Source organism: Puntigrus tetrazona, chromosome 1 (assembly GCF_018831695.1).
Source record: "Puntigrus tetrazona isolate hp1 chromosome 1, ASM1883169v1, whole genome shotgun sequence".
In the NCBI taxonomy this organism is placed as follows: domain Eukaryota; kingdom Metazoa; phylum Chordata; class Actinopteri; order Cypriniformes; family Cyprinidae; genus Puntigrus; species Puntigrus tetrazona.
In genome coordinates, this window is record NC_056699.1 from 19,704,751 (window position 1) to 19,731,173 (window position 26,423).

General features: G+C 38.7%; 1 protein-coding gene across 1 annotated transcript in view; it reads right to left on the reverse strand.

Annotated features, from left to right (window-relative positions):
- maml3 (mastermind-like transcriptional coactivator 3) overlaps positions 1–26,423 on the reverse strand; it is a 92,260-nt gene that overhangs the window by 39,654 nt on the left and 26,183 nt on the right. The window contains exon 2 of the mRNA XM_043251226.1: positions 2,556–4,127. Coding sequence (XP_043107161.1) covers positions 2,556–4,127 — 1,572 coding nt within the window. The remainder of the gene's footprint in view (positions 1–2,555; positions 4,128–26,423) is intronic.

The window sequence follows — 26,423 nt, forward strand, 5'->3', positions numbered from 1 at the left end:
AAAAAAAAAAAAATCCTCAACTGTAAATAAGAGTCATTGTGAATTGAGTGAAAATTTTGAGTGAAATTTTTCAAAAACATTGAACACTTTTTTTCCCCCTCACTGTATTTTAAATTTCAGATTTTCAGTTTGTTCTCAATCTTTTACGCCCAGGAATTCATTTTATGCAATGGAGCAACTAATTTACAAAACGCATGTGGAGGGATTTGTCATTGATTTTTCTATAGTAGAGATCTGCACACGTATAATGCTTTACCTATTCTCTATGGACAAAAGGGACATAAAAAATGTGTAAACTTCATATTATGAGAAACATGCATATTGCATGCAAATTGCCTGAATGTAGCCCCTGAGCTAAGCTAACATCTTTTGGTTTGCTGACACAAATCTTAAATATTTTGCTAGCCCCTTCACTGCATGTCGATTATAGTTCTAATTTGTGTGTAACAACATTTACCAGTAATAACTACAAGAACGGGAGATGATGCTGTGCTAAAAGGAAGCAAAAAAGTAATTCTGAAATGCAGACCTCAGGCAAAACAAAAATTAGCATTAGCGATGAAGACACCAGTCTGGCTGGTCTTAGGTGGCTGAGAAAACATGATGTGAAGAATTAGCAAATGTTTGTCAGGATTGTATCTACTACATCCAAAGCAATGCAAGCAGAATTTGTGTGTGGAAATGTACATAGAGCAACGATAGCATACCAATTAAAAGGAAAAAATAATGTCAATAGCGTATTTAGAAGGAAGGAAATTACAAAAGAGCACAAATTTCTCTTTTTCATACTCTATTCTCTTTCATAGTACCTTCCTCGCATTTAGTCTTTGATTTCTTTTACACCCTTTCCATAATTCATACCATCTTTTACTTATCGTCTACCTTAATTCTGCTTTTTCACATAATTCTCTCTTTTTCTTCCTCTCTACCTTGTTTTGCTCTTCTGCTGCATTTTCTTCAGGCTGCAAAAGAACCAACCATCATAAATCTACCCCTTTATTGCTTCTGAGGAGAGAGAAAAAGGGAAGGGAGGGGGGACATGGGAGATGCAGGAGAAGAAAAAAAAGAGAGGAAAAGGGGTGGAGGAATATCTAATCTCAGAGCAAGAGCTACAGGACCCAATGAACAGATGGATAAAATGAAAGGAGGAGAGAGAGAGGGAGCTTGGGAGGGGCTGAGGATGTCACCATTAATGAGAATAATTTACAGTTCAGAAGCTAGCAGACTCGAGACCTCTTCAGTAACTGAGACCACCACCAGCACCCCACCAATTACAAAAGGCATTCTAGCACTCTTGGCTGACTTCTTCATGTAAACCGTCTAACTGAGGAACTGTGTTAGATAATCATGCAACAAATTTCACACTTCTCATTAGCTGTGGACTGAAGGCCAGTTGTTACGACCAATGAGCAACTGGCAGTGACATTTAAGTGAACTATAATGAGTCATTTCAAAATCCTATCAATTCCTGACACTGAAAGAAGAGCTTCTCTTTTCTTTTAGTGTCGCCATTTGCTCTTTATTTCAAGGAAAGGATGAGGGAAAGGGATTTTGGTGGCCACGGGGACATCGGAGGTTGGCGCATAGGCATAAATATATTACAGAGTGTCGATTTCCTATTCCAAGAGCTAGCTGTTGCTCAGGGCAACAGGAACCATTACTGTCCCACTGCACAACACAGGCATAAAATCCAGAGTTATGGGTGAGGACTTATCGGTTCGACTCTTAGCGTGTCTCTAGGCAAACTGCCCGATGCTGAAGCTTTATCTGAATGATTAAGAGTTAGCTTTTGGTCTTGCATAGCCAGAATTGTGTGTAAAATTTCTCAATTGTATTATTTTATAACATCCACTTAAACAAGACGAGCCATCTAACTGGCACGTTAAAGCAACCAATCACAGGTCTGATTTTTTAATGTGTTTTGAGGTGGGTTTATTGGGAGTAGAATACACCACAATAACAGAATGATTTAGGTCCTCCAGTCTAAGTCTTCATGAATGACTAGCTATATAGAAAACACACACATAATAGTGCATTTAGACTGGTGAGTTATATGCACCTGACAATCAATAAACAGACTGCAAGAAGATCAATGGAGTTTTTGGGTGAAACCAAATTAAAAAGGTTTATACAAATGAAAGACTTTATATTTTTAGTTATTTAATTAATTACTTTATCAATGCTGGAAATAAAGCTTTTAATTTTTTTAATTTGTCACTTACATACATACTTGCATACCCTGGCTTCTCTTCCGAAAAACCGCCTAATCAGATCACAACACATTTAAAAAAAGCTGGCAAGTGCCTCAAACAAAAAAATGTAAAACCACTGTGTTGGTCCCAAGAACAGACTAATGAAGATACAGTAAGTCGAGAATTGTGGATGTAACCCTAAAGCGGACAGCTCCACTGTAACAATAACTATCTGACCACAAAAATCTCAAAGATCCAATTCACAACTGCTGTCCTGATGCATGAAATGTTCCATTCAAATATCAAATTGTAGCTCTCCATAACATAGCGCCATAACACATAAATAAAAATCAAGGATCTTACCTGTACATGCTGCTGCATAGAGCCATATGGTATGCCTTGACTCAGCGCTTTTTGCTTTATCATCATCATCCTCTTCTGTTCTTCACTTAAATGGGCTGACTGGTTGGGCATTGGACCTGGAGCTTGTGGTGGCCCACCCCCGGAGCCCTGCATGTAGGGCATCATTGGGTTTTTGGCTTGATTGGCCATGGGTGGCGTCATCCGCTGACTCATGTGGTCTACTCCACTGAAATGAGTCAGCGGCTTGGTGTTGCTATAAGAGAGCTGCTTATTGAGGTTGTTTTGGGCAGCCAAGTTATTAGGTTGCTGCTGCTGCTGTTGCTGGTTGAGCATGTTCATGTGGTTCTGTGGGAGGTAGTTGTTCATGCTTGGTGTTTTTGGCCCCATTGTGTTGCTAGCACTAAAAGCCTGCGTATACATCATGGGGCTATTTGGTTTGTCTTGGTTAAAGGGTCCACTGTACGGGCTTGTTGGTGCTCCTGCAGGCGACCAGTTTGCTGCCTGGGACTGCTGTTGGTGTTTTTGTTGGATAAGTTTGGCACGCTGCTGCTGCTGAGCAGCCATTTGTTTCAGCTGCTCGGCCGGTGAAAGTTCAGATGTGGGCGGGACTGGAACACCTCCTCCTGTTGCTCCTGATCCAGGACCACCTCCTGTTACTGGAGTTGATGCCACTGGACCAACGCCAGGACCTGCATTCATCATAAATCCATTCCCGGGCCTTGAAGCCTGGGTCTGCGCTTGGGTGGGTGTTTGCGGAGAACGTGCCACGCAGTTAGCGGGCGATCCTGATGGCATTCCAACTGCTGGTGACTGCTGCAAAGGTTGCTGGGGTGGTGTCCCATTGGCAGCAGTTGCAAACGGGGGACCAGAGGAAGATGGTCGCACCTGAGGTGACCCCATGGGCATCTGTCCACTCTGCGTTTGTGGTGTACTGTTAGGTGCCGTAGCTACAGAGTTAGGTGCTGGGTCTTGTGCAAGCTGCGTTTGTTCGGTTGTGGCCCGTGTGAAGTCGCTCACCTCCTTTTTCTCCTCAAAGTCCTCGTTGAAGAGGTCGTGCATGTCGTCTTCAGGCACTGTGTTGGCCAACTCATCAATCAGTTCCTGCCATTCCTGGTCATTCAGATTGATGTCAGAGAATAGCTTGTTCTGATTTGAAAGCGATGTTTCCGAGGACTCTATTCCACCACCGTCGTCTAAAGGCTCTTGTTTCATGTCCTTTAGTAGGCTAAAGCCATCTTCCAATTCCAATGAACCGTTCAGTTTTATATCAGGCATTCCACCATTTTTGCCTAAATCCTCAGGTCGTCCAGTAATATGGTTTGTACCAGCATTGCCGTTGCCGGTTCCATTGTTTGAGGAGGCACTGTTGTTGCCCGAAGGCAAGGTGGGTTTGATGTCCATTGAATGAAGCGGGGAAATGGGCGGGAGGCTACCAAGAGAGTCCATTCCAGTGCATCCTTCCTTACGGAGTCTCTTTGTAGTGGGAGAATAACTCCCATCACTGAGGCCATTTTGGTCACCATTTAAAGGAGACCGGGCACTGTCCAATTTCCTCTTCACTGTCTCCTGAAGCTGTAAGAAGAATGAAAGAGAGAACAATGGTTAGAAGATCTCTTCAGGTCAATATGAAAACGTGTAAAGGACAACACTTTTTCCGAATATTTTTGTCATCACACCATCTTGTATTGCTACCCAGTGAAGCAGTTTTCAGCATATTAATAGTCAGGCCTGGTACTATTCAAACCATTATTTACATTTCAGAGCAGAAGCACGTCAGAGTGGTTTCTAGTCCAGAATGCCAAAATTTACATAGGTAATATATTCTCTCTATCAGAAACACTTCACAACAGCACAAGTTTTCTGCCAATAATTGTCATTGTGGTTATGTATACATGTGTTAAAATTTTTTATCTGATAATACAGAAGATCTTTCACTGAGGTGTTGTCTTGATGTCAAATGAGGGTAGGTATTTTGATCAACACAAACTGCCTACACCAATTCCAGTGCTGGTTTTCAATAATCTGTACAGATGTTTGGGACCTCATTAAAAAAAAAAAAAAAGACAAAAAGGTTCTTCCACTTGACACTATGTAAGAACTAAATAACTATATACGGATCAAACTCAGTCTACTCGAATGAGCAATAGGTAGCTATCAGATCCGCCAATGAGTTAGAACCAACCTGTGATGTCAAACAGTCCATAACTTATTTTTCAGCAAAAACTATGTATCTTGACTGTTTGATCAGTTTCCTGGGAACTGTTAACCAACCTAATTATGAAAGGCTACCCATTGACTAGCTGTAGAACTAGCCGACTAGCTTGTCTGTTTTGAAAATAAGCAGTTTTGCACATATCTGCTTTACTGGCACCGCACACTTAGACAAACATAAGAATTCTCACTGCACAGAGAGTCACTGATAGGAGGGAAAAGGTGATGAGCATCAGTTATCACTTCACAATTACATCGAGAGAGAAAAGAGAGAGAATAAGGGGAGGGAATCGGTTGCAAAACAAACAGAGTTTCATTGTTCACACATGGACACACTTTTATCCCACAATGCTCTTCTGCTTAATTTGTCTCAGCCATTAAGCTGTGTCTAAGCTGCTCAACACAAGCATGCTAGACAGTAACACACATGTACAAGCCAACAGAGGTTAGGGACTGCAGAAAAACCTTAAAAATGTCATTAAATAGCATTACATATTGGCAAAATAAACCACAAATAAACAAAAGTCATAATGTGAGTTTAAGCGTTTCTCCAGTTAATCCACAAATGATTCTCTTAACATTCAGTTGTGGCACTTTGCAGACGGTCCCTTCCGTGTCGCTATTGCAGGGCAGTGTGGTGGGGAATGAACAACGGCAAATATTGAAGGGAAAGAGTGATAGATGCCTCCTGAGAGGTGAGGATAGAAAAGAAGGTGAAAAGCATTTCCCATCATCTCTCCTCATCTTTCAGTTTGTGCTAATGACTCTCACAGTGAACACATTTAACGGTGTGTTAATTACAGAAGCAAAATGTGTGCGTAAACCTGGTGATGAAGATGAACCGCAAGAACATTAGCGACAAATTCTCCCCATACACAACAGCAGGATCCCACCCACCTTCTTCGCTTATCCCAGTGGACTTGGGTGTGTGTGTGTGTGTGCAAATCTCTCACACACACACACACACACACACACACACATTCCACCGAAACATGCGAAATGAGATTCTGAAACAACAAGATTCATGGATCTTCTCTCCGAGTCTCCTCTGAGGCAATACGTCTAGTCCCCCTCCCTCCTTCTATCTCTTTCCCTCAGTCTGTCTCTCCCTACATGACCAGAAGAACAGCGAGATCATGATGGGAAACAAGAAAGGCTGATGTTTACTGGCTAGCTTTATGCAAAAGAAGGAGATAAGCAGGATAAAATGAGGCGCGCACACACACACATACAAAACATGTTCTGCTGCAGTCTACCTCAATTAGACTTTTGCACCGTCTGGCTATGCTTAACAGACATGGCATGTACTGTAAGCTTTACAGTAACAGGCTCAAATATGACCCCTGCATTTATGTTGTCTGTGTGGGGTTGCATCTTTCATTGTTACACCTCTGTCGTGTGCAACAGCTAAGGGGGTTGTCAAGGCAACCGTTGTCACGACGGCTGTCAATATTCGTGCCGTTTATCATGCCATAAAGACGATTAGGATGACTGTCACTCACATGGGGAGAGTGAGTGATGGGGAGAGAGAGAAACAGAAATCAAGGCAGAAATCGAGAACAATGTGGTGCACATAAAACCGGCTGCATTCGTGGATGCAGTGTTAAAGTGCTGCACTTTGTTTATGAACAGGTAACCTGAGTTAAACTAGCTTGGAGTAACACCAGTGGTTAAAAAAAAATAAAAATAAAAAATCCAAACATAAAATAAATAAAATAAAATGAAAAATTCAATAATAAATATTATATATAAAAACTAAAAATAAAAAGGTATATAAAATAAATGCAACAAAATAATATAAAAACAACAAAAAAAGAGCATCACTTTATAATATTGCCATTATTACTATAATACCTAAATATTACTAATTGCAGTCAATTTATACTATTATTTACTAAAGATTAGTATATAATATAGGTAATTATATATAATTTTTTCATGGTTATTTTGTCTAAATTATATTACAATACATTACAAGGAACCATAACTACCAGTGAAAATAGTACTGACAAACATTTTCTGCTATGAGAATGTCCTCTCAACGCCTTATAAATTTGTGGATGATTTCGCTAAGCCTTTTCTCATTGGTCCGTGATGAATCCTCATCCTCTCAGAGTGGCACATGATTGATATCAATAATGATCATCTTCCTGCAAAGACTCTGCATGCTAAGTGAGGCGTAATTAGGTATGTTTAGCACCAACCCCCTCCAGCAGACATCTCCACTGACGTCCGGGGTCGAGCGGTAAGGTAAGGATGGCGTAACTAGCAACGCCATAAGCTGCAGACAGAGACCCATCTAGCTAGCAGCATTTGGCTCAAAACCACCGTAATAGGATAAGAACGGCGAGAAAACCTCCCCCAAGCCTTAACTAGCATGGCAGGGTTAAGAAAACACGCGGCAGAGGTAGAGACAGGAAGAGAGAGAAAGTCTGTGCATACGTGCGTGTGTGTGTGTGTGTGTGTGTGTGTGTGTGTGTGTGTGCGGGGGGGAGGCTGATGTTTGTTTTTCTCCATTTCACTGCCTATTAAAGTGTTCAGTAGCTCACACAAACACACTCCCTCTCCTGCTCTCTTCACAGTCACCATGTGGGAGAGCACACGGATAAAGGGAGGGAGAGAAATACAAGAGGGAGGGAGGGAAAGACAGAAGAGCTCTTCAGACAGACGGTAATGCTTTCATGTGACTAGAGAGAGAGAGAGAGAGAGAGAGAGAGAGAGAGAGAGAGAGAGAGAGAGCGAGAGAGAGAGAGAGAGAGAGAGAGGGAGAGGGAGAGCGCAAGCATGGGGGGAGAGAACCACCAAGGTGCAGTTGTTATAGCAACCTCCTGATCCCGAAGCCCCTCCCCCCAGCTCCTGGGCTGAGTGCACTGGACACTTCTGCCAATAATCTCTCTCGCTCTTTCTCTCTAGTGGTCTCCCTCCCTAATGTTTTCTTTCCTCTCTCCCCTTCCATACCTACTCTATGCCTTTTTCCCCCTCATCTATTGAATTCTCTTCTTCTTTATGTCTCAATCTCTGTGCACTCTTCTTTGTCAACGTATGCAATACTTGCCCTGTATTACAGCCTTTGTCTCGTAACTGTATTGTACAAAATAACAGAAAACGCAACCTTGATTATATAGGGTGCACCCAGCAAATGAGCAAAGATATGTTGCATTTCTAGGTAAGGAAATGCTAAATTGTCTCTAAATTGCAGCTTGGTACAAACGATGGTTATGGCCGAACAGGTTTCCAGCGGCATGACATTTGTCTGCACAAAAAGACTGAAAATTGCTGTCCAACATAGCGTGATTACAACCAATTGGATGAAGTTTTACATTTAAATGTACAGCATGAAGCAAAGAATTCTGGACCAATAAGATTTTAGAGTGGGCCGGGGCTATTATGTGTGGCAGCATGAATGAATGACAATGTCCTGTTGCTTGTTGCAGAAGCTTAGCGCAAAAAAGAAGATGTGGTATTTATTTTATTATTTAATACAATACAAAATGAATTGTATGAGTGAATATGGAAACACTACACTTGTGTTTTTAAAGATTAAGCATAAAATAATCTAAATAGAAAAATAAGGGAAATGAGAATGCTCAACTAAATAAATTAAAAAAAAGTGCATTTAGCAAGTAAATATTTCCGAATTGTTACATTATTTCAATTAAATACAGTCTTTTTGAGATTTTTTTTATTGATCAAATAACCCTGAACAAAGTGCATCACAAAAAAAAAAAAAAAAAAAAAAAAAAAAAAAAAAAAAAAAGGCACAACTGGTTTTCAAAAATTCAAAATCAAAGAAATGTTTCCTGAGCTCCAAATCAGTATATTAGAATTCTGAAGGATCATGCTAAAAATTTAGCTTTGCCATTATGGGAATTAATTCAGGGAAAACTTAACCAATATGACAACAAGATATAATAAGGACACTGAAAATGTGTTCAATTCAAGACAATGAATTCTTACTCTATGATCTATATACACGCAGACAAGCAGATAAGCACAATCAGACAACAACAAAATCTTAGATGACCTCGAAATTCATGCTTTAGGCTCAGTAAGTCTTGTGTGTGAAGCATGTGTTAAAAGCTAAACCAAATAAGTGCGTCTAAGTGTATGTATGTGTGTATGTGTTTAATCCACATCATTAAATTGAGCTCTTGAATGTGCACAGTACAATAAAGGCAGACCGACCTTTAACACACAGCAGATAACACAGATAAACAAACAACACAGCCTCTCTCTAGTAAATACTGTGCAGAGTACTCATTTGAAAAATGTGGTTTGTGTAAGTGTGTATGTGTACGTGTATGTGTGTGTGTTCTAGATCTGGCTCATCGGACTTTAAAATGAGCTGAGTGCATGACCCTTTAATTTAAGAGGTGAAAGAAACATCCTATTGTACAGACAGTTGAGCTCACAAGTTTACACATTTGCAGAATAAATTACAACATTCATAAAAATTTCATTTTATTTTTTTATTTATTACAACCCCCAGGAAGCCATAGCATAAATTTACATATATTCCGTAAGATAAAGTAACTGAAATTACACAAATTATCCTGTTCATCTGTTTACACATCCCTGGTTCTTAATATTGCATGATGATCCTTGAGCTACTATTATTTGTAGCTCCATGTTACTGTGCACTAGACCCTGGATTGTCCTGGCTAGTAAAACGGCCCGCTGTTTCTAATATTAATTATTAATATTAATATTAAAAGGGAAAAAAAACTATCATGAGCGATGCCTGAATCATCATTTGAGTTAAATCTGTAATTAAAGGTTCATCTACATCATAAAACTAGTCTGAATGATTCATTAAAGAACTGGACAGATTCAACTCTCCAGTTAACCAAAATATTGGCCTGATAGTCAACAAAGTTATCGTATAACCTCAGACGACAACTCATATCTGACCCTGGACCACAAAACTAGTTTTAGGTAACACCAGTATATTTGCAGCTATAGCCAACATTACATTTTTTTTATGTCAAAAATATAGGATATTAAGTGAAGAGCAAGTTCAGTGAAGTTATTTTACAAAATTCCTACCGTAAATAAATCCAAACTTTTTTTTTTTTTTTTTTACTTTTTCTAAATAAGAACTTATTTTAAAAGTACCATTTTTTATATTTTTTTTCCACCCTCAAGTTCCAGATTTTTAAATGGTATCACTGCCAAATATTGTCATATCCTAACAAACCATACATTGATGAAAAGCTAATTTGTTCAGCTTTCAAAAAAAATGATGCTTATGACTGGTTCTGTGGTCAAGGGTCACATAAGGTCTACTTTTATTTCATTTTTCATGTGTGCAAAGCTCCAGTCCCTAATTCAGTGTAAAGGGGAAAAAAAGAGAGACCAGCACATTATTTCACATTTAGCTATTCTTTTGTGTCACACACGTACAAAAGAAATGAATATAATTTATTTTTTACGTGATTTAAAAGAACCAAATATGTACTACTAATATATATATATATATATATATATATATATATATATATATATATATATATATATATATATATATATATATATATATATATATATATATATAAAAATTATGACTCATTTGTTTTAAATTGCTAAACATTACAGATTATGCAAGGAATACAAAAACATATGAGGAGGACTTTATGTAATTAAACACACACACAGCTGTATTAAAACTGAATTGGTGATTCTTAGCTCGTCGCAAGCTGTTGTTTTGTGATCAATACACATTGTTTGCGCTTGAATCAAGTTGTAGAGAAATTTTGGAATGTTGTGGTTTGCTGGAAAAAATGTATTACCTCACCCCTCCCCTCTCTCTCTCTCTCTCTCTCTCTCTCTCTCTCTCTCTCTCTCTCTCTCTCTCTATCTGTTCTACCTCACTCTCTCCCTCGTGAGTTCCTGTCTGTGGGATACAGAGGTTTATAAATAACTCTCAGCCCAGTACAGTGTTTTTGTGAGTGCGTGTGGTGGCAGTATGTGTGAAGATGGAAGGAGCACCCACTGGCTAACACTAATATAATAAGATATTAATGAGGGAGAAGAAGAAGACAGAGAGAGAGAGAGAGAGAGAGAGATAGAAGGAAGACAGGAGGGGGAGGACAGGAGAGAGCAGAAGCAGAAGAAAGGAGGGAGGAGAAAGAGGGGGCACGGAGAGTCAGCACACGAGGCTTCCGCTCGTTGAGCAACACCGCCTCCTCCTAAACGCTGCTAAATACTCGCTCTCTCTCTCTCGCCGTCTCCCTCCCTCACTGTTAATGGCAGCCTGTTTAAACACTGGCTGAGTGAATGTGTGTGTGTGTGTGTGTGTGTGTGTGTGTGTGTGTGTGTGTGTGTGTGCACTGTAGCGCCTGGGTGCATGTTAAACACAGTCCCTGAAATCCTACTCCAATCCAATAAAGCCTTCAGCAGCCCTGCCAGCAGAGACAATTACTGCACCTCACCCAGAGAGAAAGAGAGAGAGACACAGCCGAGAAACGGAAGGGAGAGAACGAGAGAACAGGAAGCATGGAGAATGAGGGAGGGAAGACAAAGAGCGGCTCGTCACAATAAACTGCTCATAATCATCTGTATATTACTCACACGCTCTTCAGGCTAAGCTCCTCCCACTGACTTCATTTGGCACAATCTTAATAACTTGGGAGTCATCCATTCATCACTTTGTAAATATGGGTTTGACGGTAACTAGTTTGACTTGTAAAGTATGTCTCACACATATGCGATGCACGTGCAAATATATAGAGGGATGGAGATCACAGAGGGTTGTGCTGCTGTGCATAACAGTGAAAATTAAGACAAAATTAATTGCATTTCTCACAGCTTGGTTGGTTACGTCGAGCTAAATAAAGCATCCGAAACAAAAAGCAAAGTGTTATCAATTCATTAGCAAAATTATTTACACTACACTATTTAAAATGAATGTAATAATCAAGCTTAACAAAAAAAAATTTACTCCCTACCAACTACTACTTGAGTGTTTTCACAACAAGTCATCAATCAGCCATATTGGCGCCGCATAACAGAACACGCAAATTTTGCTGATTATTACAGCTGAAAATGGCCAATTATTGTAATATTTTGGGCTGTACCCATCGGTTGGACCAGAAAACAAAAAAACAAAAACATACTATAGACTGCCAAAGGTTCGAACAAATCAAAGAGAAGTGGGCAAAGAATTTACTGAAAAAAGGTTTGTGGTTGGCCAAAATGAACCAGATTTCCAGGGCAAGGATCTTGACAAAACAATCTAGGAATATCTAGTGCTCTCAAACAATTAAATCTCAAACATGTATATTTATATTGTATATATAAAGGCATACATATACACATATACTTAAATCTATTATATATAAATAATACACACAATAATATATACATATGCATTGGTCATGTGCATCTAGTCATCACTGATAAACCATTGCAATTGAATCACCTGTGAAACTCAACACAATCTACAGCTCTGTGTATAAACTGCTGCTTCATTAGAAAACAGGTGATTGAGACTTACAGCTAATAAAAGAACAGATGACTAGGTGCACATGACTAAAGCATGAGATACATCAGACATAGTGTATTGGAGGTAAAAAATAAAAATTATGATATAAATACTGTTCAGTTTCTCTCTCAGGATTTCTGTGCATGTTTTTTTACTCTCAAAAATTGTGTGCCCATTGACTTGCATTATATGACTGACACTGCAACGGATTGAGTTAAAAAAAACAACAACTTTCTTTGCGTTCTACTGCAGAAACAAAGTCACCTACATCTTGATGTAGATGAACTACTCATTTAAGCAATTAGCGATATAATAAAACAGCAGGGCTAAGCTGTTATCTTTCTAACCCGTGTTTTTGAACCTTGTTCCTGTAGGCAAATATTTTGGATGTCTCCATTATCCGTTTCATTCATTTTTGGTTTTGGATTCTCTACTAACAAGCTGATGAGTTGAATCAGGTGTGCTTGCTTAGAAAGTTTGATTAGTTTGTGTTCCTTCAGGAACAGGGTGAAACACTGTGCCAACCAAAGACAATCAGGAAAAAAAACTAAAACAAAACACAAATATGCCTACTTCAATTATGTATTTGTAGGCAAAAACTGCATGTGAAAATAACAGTATTACAGGTTTATTAAAGGTTGTTAATTAAAGCCTTACTAGTGGCAAATTTTAAGCATCAAGACCAATAAGAAATACCTGCTGTTCACTTGAACCAAGCAAACACCGTAAAGTGGTTAGTAAACATGTTAAAGCCTTTCGCTGAATGAGATATTATCGATTTTAACTCAGATCAGTTCTACATCTGCCACATGACATTTTACGATCCGATGGGTATGGAAACATAATCCACTGACTGCAGATTTCAAAACGCTTTTATCGACTGCATAATCAAGGATAATCTCACACAACATGACAACTCAACATTCCTGAAGACAAAAAAACATTTGGCACTGATATTGCATAAGTTGTGAGCGCTGCGAAACTCTGGGGAATTGTAACTGCAGCTTTTTACTGGCAGCCAACCGGAGAATGAGGCCTTAAAAAAGATAACATGGGTGGATTTTCCTTAGATTAACCAAAACACCCTCAGGTGCCTGGTGTAAATGATAGAAATGATTGAGAAGCAGCTAGTCATGATTAACTCACCCAGCACTACTGACTCAACTAGAGGATTACAGCAGAAGAACACCTCATTTCAGACGTCTGACAAATTTGTGTACAAGCAGGTTTACAGCTACATGCTAATGAACTTACATTGCCTGAAGCCCAGAAACCACGAGCGATAACTGTAAAGATATGAAGTGGACTCTGCTATGGTTATCATCCTTGGTGTGAACGGGTCTTAATGGGATATTAGCATTGACGCTACAGGTTAAAAAAAATGCCTGTCCCAAAAAGCACTTTTTAGACTTTGCTGTATCTCGGAGCCCAAATGTTGGCGAGTTACTGACTTATCTGGCAGTGTCTCTATTCAGATATCCATTTCCCCTTCGTAACTCTCCAAATTTATATTATTTATAAAACAGGTCAAAAGTACCCTGATGGCCTACTGCTTCTGATGAGACTTGCATACGCTGGACACTATCTATCCCATGAGGCCAAGGGAGAAGAGTTGTGAACGGCAGTAAAGCGACTCGCCTGAAGCGGGTAGGTCACATGACAGCGATAACATGACCGACCTTATAAATCGAGATTACGTTCACGCTGCAAATATTCATACTACACTGTTTTCGTACCATTCGCAAAGTGAGCACTTATTCAAAAGTACCACCTACTAAAAGAACTCGTCCCGACATCTCTCTTAATTTCCCTGTAACCCCCTCGTGTCGTTTACCTTCATCTTATGACAGCAGGAAATGAAAACTTGCTTTACAGTTATCTTGTTGACCACTTTATTACTTTAATTTCTCTCCCACCCTCATTCTTTCCAACTACCCATCTGTTTATGCAAAGTATTTCTCTGTTTATATCTTTCCATCCCTGCTTTCGCCATCCCTCCCTCTCTCCAAATGCTCTTTTCTCTGTCTGTCTCTCTTTCTCTATTTTTAGTGTTCCACTGCTTCCTGTTCTTGGAGCCGTACCACAGCAAGGGGGAGGGGGGAAAGAGAGAGCGAAAGAGAGAGAGAAAATGTGGATGGGCGGAGGAAGAAAGGAAGTGAGGAGAGGAGGGGTTTGTGCCTGCTGTCCTCAGTCCTCTGTAAATCAATCCGGCCATTTGCCTGTCCTTTTCCTCTCTCCGCCACCTCCCTTTCTCGTTCCATCTCTCCCCTCACACAGAGCTCAGGCTCAAAGCAAGAGGAAAGTCATAAAACAAGGGGAGGAGGGTAAGAGAGAGAGAGAGAGAGAGAGAGAGAGAGACGGAGGAGGAAAAAGCGATAGGAAAGGAAAAGGAGGGAAAGAAACGACAGAGTAAGCCAATATTGTCGAAGCAGAAATGCATTAAGAGTAAGAAGGGGATAAAGTTCTTTTTAAACCAAGCTGTAATATATATATATATATATATATATATATATATATATATATATATATATATATATATATATGATGCTAATACAGAGTCTATTTAGACAGGATGAGCTTTCTAAATGATGTCTCAGATACTCTATTAATAACTGTATAATATCATTTCATGTACTGATTTAAACAGAATCGGGATCTCTGTAGTTTTTCCACCAAGGTCTTGTCTGGATGTGGCTATTACTGAAGGTCAAGTGCTCTTGATATGTGCATCACAGCATTTATTAAAACACGAGACTTTTACAGATAAAAAGGAAGGGATATAAGATGAGGATCATACCTGGTAAGCAGGTAAGCAAGCAAGCAGGTTTTTGAGTAGTGTAACTGGAAAAAGGAGAGCTATAGCAGCATCAAGGTCATAGGTTCAATTCTTAAAGGGATAGTTCACCCAAAAGGAAAACATTCTGTCATTAATTACTCACTTTCAAGTCTTTATAAACATGACCTTTAGAACACAAATTAAGATATTTCTGATCAAATCTGTGAGCATTCGCGTAGCTTCATTACATTACAACTTATGTCACATAACTATTTGAATGATTTCCTTACTACATTTTCATTTTTGGGTGAACTATCCCTTCAAGCTGACCAGTTGTATAACAGTTAATTCAATAGTTAAAACAACCTTGAATTGTTATTTTATCAAGAAATTTGACAAAAAAACTAAACTTGTTACAAAGGTGCACTTCAAGCCAAGTTTATTAAATGAGTGGTCAATAAATGAATCTGTATGAACCAAATGGTTTCATCTGCTTTGTATGAGAGTTGATGTGTCAAAATTATTCATTAAATCTGTTCATTAATCTTATCTCTTTACAAGACTAAATTGCTAGATTCATGTGGGTTTGTTTAATGACACCTTTATAACCCTTTTCCCCTAACCGTTTAAGTTTTGTTTGGACTTTTTAAATGGTAAAGCACAAATGTCACGTTTCATCAAAAAGAAACTGAGCAAAACGTATCCAAATGACCTCCATTTAATGCACTGTATGTTATTAAAAAAATTATTCGCTCCAATTTTAATACAGCTATGATTTTGGTAGTCATGACAAAGCCTTCTTATTCTCACCACCCAGCTCTACCTGTCGTACAGAGATGTCTTTTCACAGCATCATAAAGTCTTCTGACTGAAGCCCAGCTCACTTTTTTTTTTATTATCTTCTTAACCATCATCTTGTAATTGGCTATATTTTTACAACTGCAGATGGGGCTTATTTCAGGATGGTATCTGGGTTTGCCCCCTCTGGGTGGGACAGGGTGGCTTTGACTTGGTGCCATTTAGGCCAGGGGCAAAGGGGGGGAGGGAGGGAGAGCGAGAGAAGGAGAAAAAGAGAAAAAGAGGAGGGTGTCCCTCCTCAGCTCGCCAGCCAGATGGTCTGGTCACCACGGCTGCGTTGTCCCCGCCAGGAGGTGCTTTGATACTGGAGCGTGTGTGTCTCTGTGCATGTGTACAATGCCCTTCTGTTATACATGTAGTCCCTTTATTTCTCCATCTCTGTATATACTTAGAAAAATCATGTGTTATGTTTGTATACATGGCTGAACAACCAGGATGGTCCGCTGGATCAAAGCCAATGCAAATGTGTTTCAGGCCAGTTGACGGACTGTGACCTACCCTATGGGGCCAAAGCTGCATTATCATGTAGATGTTAAATACAAAAATGAAAATGAAATGAAATAAAATAAAATAAAATAACCTTTCTAGGCAACAACTGTGACAGAGTAAACTGTATCATTCCCAGAAATTATTGCAGATGTGATTAAAATACAATTATTGATATAGTACTGGCACACGTAAAAATAAAAAAGTATTTTTTTTTGTGGCCAGTGAAAATGTTGGCAGGGCAAGAGAAAAGAAAGATCAGGGGGGGTCATTGTTAAGGCCTGGTGTGTGCACCTGTTATACAAGCATCCTTACAGAAAGAGGCGAAGCCTAGAACAGCAATAACATATTTCAGAAAACAGCAAGGAGGAGTTTGTTTTTCCAGATGCTTTCAAAGAGATGCGAAAGTACAGACAGTAACCATATAATATTCTCAGAAATACACAAAAACTCATACAAATGGATAGACACCATACACATCTTTTCATATTCAATTATGAGCAAGACACCTGCTGCTGACTACAAATGGGTGTGTGTGTGTGTGTTAAGTCTGGAGTGTGTGTGAATAAGTGGATGAGAGTGTGCACCTGTGCATGATTCAGTTTGAGTGTGTGTGTGGCAGTCTGTCTTCCCTAACTGGCTCACAGGCAGTGGATGGCTGAGTACAGCTGAGCCGATCGAGTCGTAGAGAAAGTGAGAGAGAAGAAAAGAAAAACAGAGAAATTCTTAAAAAGAGATGCAGATGCTTTGGTGCCATCAAGCATCACTGACATATTTTTCACTCTACCTACTTTTTCCTTTTAAATGTTCCACTTTTTCTACGTTTTCTTCTTCCACAAAGCGGCTTTTTTAAGGGTGGAGGGGGGTTTGGTTGGAGGAGAGACAGAGAGGCTACCATGGAAACAAAGCACATCACCGATATGAGCATCCCTGATGGCGCACTGGCGAGGCAATAACTGTGTCCCACTGGCCTCACTTTGAGAGAGAGAGTGTGTGTGTGTGTGTGTGTGTGTGTGTGTTATGGCATGAGGAGCAACAGAGGATGTGCTGTGTTATTCAGTATTCTATGAACAAAGGTTTTCAAGAGAGCCAGACTGTGTGAGAGAGTGCACAGACACACGGAGCTGCTCTCTTGTAATTGGCCCCAGTGTAGGTTCTCAGGCGGAGGGCAATTCAAATATTATTGAGAGACTAAGTATACTCTAATGACAATGTGAAAGAAGAGAAAAGACGGAGAAGAATAGGTCTGCTAAATAATGAATAACATTTTTTTTAATTTACATTTTTCTGTTTCCATATGCTTTCTAAGAAAATTGCAAAAATTACAAATAAATCGTAACACCACTGAACCTTTACCTGTTTAAAATAGTTAAAAACTTTTCTGCATGCTTTCAAATTGCTGCTTTGTTACCTTTCCATTATTGGTTGACTGATATATATGGCGGCATTTGATATTTATTATTTTATTTATTTTATTATTGGGTGGTAATTTCTTTTTTTTTTATTATTTTAACCAATATAAAAAAGTATGTGTCTGAAAATTTCGATTTTTATTTGTTTTGTTTAGTTTTGTTAAGGACGGTGCAGCAGACTTTTATTTTGACATCTCTGAGAAAGTCCGAAGACTTTGTTGTTGGTCATATTCACGATTTAAAAAAAATATTCACAGGTCACACAAACTTATCAGATTACTGCGTATTGGTTGCAGTGTCTTTTACTTCCTTTAATTTATTAATTTTTGAAGGATTACAAAATTAAGAAGCTCGCATATGAACTATACATTTTTTTAATGTTTAGTTTCCAAGTTTTTTATTTTATTTATTTTTTACAAATAAGTTTCTAATTATTTACTCAATTAAAATTGAATACTTTTTTATGCATGTTTCTATAAATTAGTAAACTTTTCAAAATAAATTTCTAGGCAAGACATTAAATAAATAAAAGAAACAACATAATACACTATAATTTTTTTTTTTTTTTTTTTTTTTAGCTACAGCCCTGAAAAAAAAGAAAAGGATCACATTTCGCTAACATATGTGCTCCAGCGCAAGGAGCTAGAAATCTGCAGCAGACATACCAAGAGACTGTGTCTGTGTATGTCAAGGAAGAGCAACATTAATCCATTTTTCATTTCCTGCCAAGCTGCATTTGGACTTCTTTGAGGGGTCTCTCTTTCCCAGAGAATGCATGTGCAAGTGTTAATGCACATGTGGATGGTACGGTAACCATTTTCCTGTTCAGTGGTGCGGATAAACATGCACGGTGCTGCTGCTCACGTGAACGCTCACAAACCAATAACCATGTGTGCAGATCATAGATTCAAAGTGGGACCTGCCCGCTTTCCTGCCTTTGTTATAAAGCCTTTATAAAATAATAATAGCAGTCATTGCAATCCTTTTAAAAAAACGCACACAACACGACTCACAGGTTTTACCAAAGATTAAATTATGATTAGCACACATTATTCTGAATGAATAAGCATTATATACACATGTGTACATATTTAATACTTTAGATCATTTCTAGAATATTTTCACCAGATGAGGGCTTGGACACACACACACACACACACACACACACACACAGGCTAAATACGCTATATACAAACTCTCGTGTTAGCCTAAAAGCTAAATACATTAAGTGTAATCCAAATGTAACCACACTGATAAGGAAATACTTGGTTTAGTCACAAACAGTGTGAAAGACATCTTATGCGAGATGGTTATATTTGAGGTCTGTGTTTTGATTAGGCTTTCTGATAATGCTTCACAAAGGACATTGTAACAAAGTCTTTAAGTAACTTATGTGCACTTACAAATAAATAAAAGTGAACTGTAGGCACATGAGACTTGGTTTCTTCTAGTAGTATCAAGTTTTGGATAGGTGATGTGTCACAGCCTGTTGTTCCTACACCGAGTAATGAATTATAATTTCTCCGTGACAAAACATGACGACTTCTAGCAGGTTTTAACAAAAACACTGTCACTGATCATCTCCACCTAAAACTCACACCACTGGTTAAGCTAATGTTTCGGAGTGCTTTATTTTGCACATTTAGTCTGTGAATGTCATTTTAAAATCAAATAAAAAATGGATTCCCACCGACTTTGATTTTATGAACAAAAAAAAATAAAATAGTAAAACACAATGGGAAGTGAAACTGTTTGGTCACCAGCATTCTTCTAGATATTTTCTTTCAGGTTCCACAAAAGTATGCAGGTTTGGAACGACAAAATGTTGAGGACAGAACTATCCTTTTTGGATGCACTATCCCTTTAAGACTGGATAGGACAGTCACATATAAGAGCAACTTCAAGCGCAACAAGGTTCTAAAAAGAATCACTGTGATCCCTATAAATTTGTTTCCCCTCCACTTTTTCCTTTTACTTTTAGCTTTAGCTTTTGTTCAGATGTGTGAACTGTTGTCAGATGCTCATGAAAATGTATTTGTTGTAAGCTGTTTTAGTTTCAAAAAGGAAAAAAAAACTGCTTGCAAGTTTTGTCAGTGATTGATAGCGCTTAGTCATGTCATTCTTAGTGTGAACCTGTTAGAAACAGCAGCAAAACGATGAACTGAGGGACATCAAACAAATGTGTACAGATCTGCTTACTATATGCTAGGAGCTTTGGTTTCTTCGTGACATCATGACTCGTGGACCAAATACACGGAGTTGAAAAGACGTTTGATTCCACCGCTCTCTCTTATACTACAATAAAAGCTACAGTAAAATAAACCACCTAATGAAAGTTCAAAATGTCTTTGAGGGAGAGCATTGATGTGCAAAAATAACCTCCAGATTAACGTGAACTTTTTTACTGAAAGTGAGACAGAAAGTGATCAAATGAAATGAGGAAGTGAAAGCAGAGGAAAGAAAGGCTACATACTGATGACTCATCTGTGTGTGTGTGTGTGTGTGTGTGTGTGTGTGTGTGCGAGAGAGATAAAAGGATGGAGCTGTATCCCAGACAGCCTTTCTGTTTGTTGGACCAATTAGGAAGCGCTAAGAGAAGCTAATCTAATCACAGAGGCGGTCCCAGCTGCTGTTTACACACACACACACACACACACACACACACACACACACACACACACACACACACACACTGAGGGAGAGAAAAGAGAGCACACAACCTTCATGAATGGACCCTGGGTGATCAAAACACCTGTATTTGTTAATTCAGTTCATGTCAGCTCATTCATGCATTCATTGTTTCTTGCTCTTTCGAGCCACATGATTCTTAGCTTTTCTAACTCCTGACAAGTTTTCTTGGCATGAAAGTAAAATAACATTCACTATTAAGCACTACAAAGGCCTCTATCTTTATAGAGCCATCTAAGATGCCTATAAGTAGCACAAATACAGCCAATATCGGAGTTTGAGAGCAAGTACATTCCATGCATTACTTCAATAATAAAAGAAGCTAGAGTTTATACATTATGTACAGATACGCTTACATCCACACAAACATCAAACTCTGAAAGAATGCAATAAAAATTAAACAATAGAAGACAAAAAAAAAAAAAAAAAAAAATAGCGATACACCATCATTTCGTAATGGTATTTTCGGTTTTCAGCTGATAGAGAACAATGGCCCAAAATGCAAGCCGTTAATAACCTATATAATATAATGGTGCATCCCGTCCTTGTATATTCCTCTCAATGAATGTACTTCTGCTCGTATAGTAGTCTACCGCTCATGCTCAAAGTTTGCTCAAAAAGGAGAGTCCGCTCAAATACTAATATTGTTAACTAATATTAATGACTAATGAACAATACATTTATTATGGTATTTATTAATGACTTAATGTTAATGAATGATAATACAGTTGTCTCATGTTCATGCAGAGTGCTGCTAACAAGCACAACTGTTGATTTTAATAATGCATTAGTAAATGTTGCAATTAATATTAACTAACATTAAGGAATGAATTAAAAATAGTGTTCATTCTTAGTTCATTTTAACTATAGTAGTTAACTAATGTTAACTAATAAACCCTATCGGCTTGTGCCCTTTTAAATTCAACATCATTAAAATCGATTTTCTTGATTAATGTAATGTTAAAAGAACAAAATCGCAATTGTAACAATCATGATTAATAATCGTGGTTATATTTTTAAGCAGAGTAATCATCGATTGAACATTACTGTGCAGTCATAATCGATGTTCAACCAGGCACAGGCCTGCTGGTTTACGGAAAAGTAAGAGCGCACTTCTTTCTATATTCCACACAATTTGAGATATTACCGTTACAGGCCTAAACGGCAAACAGCGAATGATAAAAGAAAAAAAAAAAATATGTGAGACCTTTAAGTAGCTCTGATTTGATGATGACTCGGGTCATGAAGATGTTAACCATTTAAGCGGGAGACTCAACCTGCTGCTGCATGTAGTTTAACTGCTAGTAAAGCCCTTCTACTTCACACCTTTCCTCTGAGGGAAAAACACAGATGCTCTTTTATTAAATGACAATGGCACACACATTCACACACAAACACGCGAGTGCAAGGAAGCCGTGCGAGTGAAGCGCAATAGCTAACAGCACTACTATTCATCAACTGTGCCACAAATAGAACAAAGTAATTAGAGTGCAGCTGAATATGTTGAATTAAAGAGACTCTGAGAGGGAGAACAGTGTCGTTGCAGATAGATGGGCCAAATGAGGCCTAAACACCACTAAAAGCCAGGCGGCAATATATTGAATGGCGCTCAGAGGAGAAGAGAGGAAGAAGAGGAGAGTTTCTTTTAATATGTTGGAAGAACTCTTCTTAAGTCAGCATGATAGTATTGATTCACACTCCTGGGTTTGTGTGTGTGTGTGTGTGTGTGTGCGGGTATGTGTCCGTTTGTGGAAGCTCCTAATACACCCCAGTCTGTAATCTGAACAAATCACAGTTATCACTGCACTGGTGACTGTGTTTAAAGGTCAAAGGCGTGATTTCACACCCACACAATACAACCTGAAGTCTTTCAGAGAGTAATCCAAATTACTGGTCGTGAAAGGCCAATATACTGCACATTATTTATTCTAATGTTTTAATTAAGACATTTGTGTTACCAATATGGATAAACAGACATTTTCAGTTTTTTTTAAAAAAACTGGTTAGATGGGGTGTTTTTTTGTTTTTTAATTTTTGTTACAAATTATATTACTATATATAATATATTACTTCTAAACAAGAATTTTTAAAATAAAAAAACAATAAAATACATATAAAAAAATACACCATATATGACTTTAAAACTATCTGAATAATAATAAAAAAAAAAAAAAAAACGAGAGAGAATATGTGATTCCAAGTTCATTTGCATAGTGCATTGTACACTGATAGTTTTAGTTTCACTGTAAAGAAATTCATTTAGGTTTTTTTAGGTCATTTTGGACTAATGTATGATTGCATTACTGTTCTGATCCAAATATTTTTCAATTTTAAGGATGTGTTGCTTTGTGAAGAGAAACATGTGTATTGTATTTATAATAAATGTTATTTTATTAATAAATAATGTGATTTATTCACTGATCTGACTTAGCTGTAATTTCTTTTTTTTTGTAAAACTTGGTAAACTTTTATTACTTGATTAAAGATTCACTACAAATAAGGCTGTCACAAAAAAAAAAAAAAACCTGCAAAAAATGTTTTGGTCCCACAAAGGTCTTTTACACTGCCTCTCACTGGCCCCAGAGGAAAGTCGGCCCACCCATTAAAGTGTTGTCTTGAATCCCTGAAGGATCCCCTGACCACCACCATCCAGCGTGACCCGACTCGACTCATGAGCCTCAAATGAGTGAAAGCTCAAGAGTTCTACAAATGCTCTCCACATCTTTCTGAAGGGTAAAAAAAGTCTGGATGATCTGCAGAAAAGCAACACTGGAGGGTTGATGCGAGTTCTTCCCAGACACATAAGGAAAAGAACATTCTCATCCGAGCAGGTGAATCACCAACGCTCTCCGCACAACCAAGTACACCTGAGCCCTGAGAAAGGGGGAGGAGAGGGAAGCGAGAGTGAGAGAAATAATGATTTTTCTCCCTTTTAAAGCAATGCAAATTGTTGCTGTGGTGAAGCCACAGAGTGAGCGTCTGCACAAACACACACACACACACACACAGCTCCACCATGTCTGATAATGACAAATAGTGCCCCATGGGCTCCGATCAACAACCTATCATAACGTCCGAAAATAAATCCATCTCATTTACGAGTACAAAAAACTCAATTCCAGAGGTGCACACAAACACACACCTCAGGTCTGGAAGGATGACAGGGACTGTACTCAGGTGGTAGCCCGCTCCCCGCTTACCCACAATGCCAGGCGGCAGCTCTGAAGTCACATTTGGTTGGGTAGAGGAGTAATGGCAGGCTTGAGCGAATGTATTACGATGGCAAATGACAACATTAACATATAAATGACTTCCTACCAAACACATCTGCTAATGTGTGGTTAGTGCCAGCGCCACACACACGCACACAATATGACTGTATATTCTCTCTAAACGCGACTGTCACAGCACGGTCAAGGGCGTGTGTGCACGCTCTTGTTTACTGGAGGAGTGTGTGGATGCCGTGTGCGTGCGATGGCTCACTGCAATGATTGTCCAATGTCACAATCATCATGTCGCTTAAAACACACCCAGTCACACACACACGCACCCACCCGCTCAGAGTGTGTCAGGAGCGAGACTGGTTTGGACAGGAAACAGCATGTCCAGATTGCCCCTGAGACAGGAAAAGGATTGGGTGTCGTGTCTGTTTCGGCACTCTGTAGAGGAGTGGTGTCGTTGCTTTAAAAGGAATACTTCAGCCTAAAAAACGACAAACTCGTCATCATTTATTCGTGGTCACGCTGTTGTAAAATGTTATTTCCTAAAATTTTAAGGGAATATTTTACCCGCTATTTGCAATACAGTGAAAAAATTGGATGAGGATGGTGTCAAGCTCCATTATAACAATAAAAGCAATGTGGAAGACTTGGGTATTCACTATGCACGGGTATCGAGAGATTTTATAGATCTCTTCGATTCTGATTCACATGCTCTTGATTCAATTTGGTTATATCTCCCTCACTTAATGCTTCAATTATTTAGGAAATGCTTAGTTTGTACATATTATAATATCATTGGCCTAAATTATTAAATTCAATTATGTGATGGCGAAATGCACAAGTTATCTTTGTTAGCGCATTCTTATTGTTATCAGGCTGAGGAGCAAACTTTACCAGAGAGTGTGGATATTATCGTTTATCTCAGAAGTTATACGTGAAACAATGTAAACGCAATAAATATAGACAGACTCGAGTGTATTATGTATTATGATATTATGTAACGTGGTTCACGGGATCTGATACATTACAGCAAGGTGTACGGTTTCTTTTCACATACTTTCTGATGTTCAGTCATTATTATTTCTTGCTACAACAAACAATAAAGAGGTTCACTTGAGCTCTGAGATGCCACTAGAGATAAGGCAACTATAACACTCTTTACATTTACTGGAGCAAAAAAACCAAAAAACATTTATTGCTTAAAACTTCAGTTGACCACTGATCAAGTTGATTACGTTCTGGGCAACTCTCCAAAATTCCTGGAAAACATTAAGTCGGGGAGAAGAATTTATGCGTTTATTAATAAATTATTGTTTTCTTTGCGCGCAGAAAAATATTCTCGTAGCTTTACGAAACGATGGTTGAACCCCTGAGGTCACATAGACTATTTTAAAGATGTTCTTGCTACATTTCTGTGCACTGATTGTGATAATATCATTGCTGTCTATAGGTCATAGAGCTCTCAGATGAAATAATTTTTAATTTGCGCAAAGGTCTTACGGATTTGGAATGATGTGAGGGGATCTTATTATAATATAACCAACTCTTAATGGCGGAACCATTTTGATTTTGTGATTTCTTTGCCAGGTGTTCACAGACATAATTGACTGTTTTTATAACTGGCAAGTGTTTAACATAAACTTGTGTGTATTCAACCATTTAAGCACGATAAGACTTTATAGAGAACTAGTTTATTACTGGCTCTCGTGCGACCGTACCTTTCTGTGCGCATGCTTTAGATGGTTTACGCTCACAAAACTGCAGATCAGAAGATTAAAGTAACATGGTTTAAAACACCTGATTCCACTGATAGATATGATAAATCAAAACCAGATTTTTTTATGTATAGTTCTGCAATGACAACGAGGATGAGTAAATGATGGCAATTAAAATTTTTTGGATGAACTCTGCCTTTAAGAGCTCACTGGAGGGAATGCATCTTGTAATATAGTGCACAGGACTGATAGACCACTTTTATATTAATACAATTTTTGTTTGTATAACCACCCCGCTGTATAATAAACTGCAAAGAATGCAAAATCATAACCGATATACTGCTCTAAGGACAGTCTTGACCCTCAAACATTCAAATTACGCATGAGAAAAAAACTACCAGTCTCAGTCCAGTGACCAACAGAAACGGCTTCCAGCACATAATATTTCACTTATGAAAAAAGCTTTTAGACAGAGCCAGTCTGAAAAGAAAAAGAGCGTGAAGGCAACAAAAGGAGTGAAGCTGTTGCCTGAAGCCTGTCCTCTTCCGTGTTTCCTTCAGCTTTGTGTGTCTGTTCCCTCGCTTTTTCCTCTCTCCCTCAGAGCGCCTCCGGGCATCAAGCCCGCCACACGTCACAGAGCCTGGCCGCACAGAGAGAAGTGTGTGTGTGTGTGTGTGTGTGTGTGGGCTTTGTTCCAGAGCTGTAAGGGCTGTTTACTCACTTGCGCACTCAAGCCTGAGTTCACTCTTTCTCTCCACACACACACGCTCTGAATACCACCCATTTCCTGTGAGCCAATCACCTTCCTCTCCAAACTCTCTGCTCCTAAACTATCCCTCTCCGTTTCGCTCTCACCTCACCAACCCATCTGTCTTTCCCTCCGCTGTTGCATGCGATCTCTCCATCCTCCTATGCGCCCTCCTCCATCACTTATTCATGAGCTCTCTCTCTCTCTGTGTAAAACACACTCTCGCCTTCTCACAACTGCCGTTGTAGCCGTAACCATGGTGACCGCTTT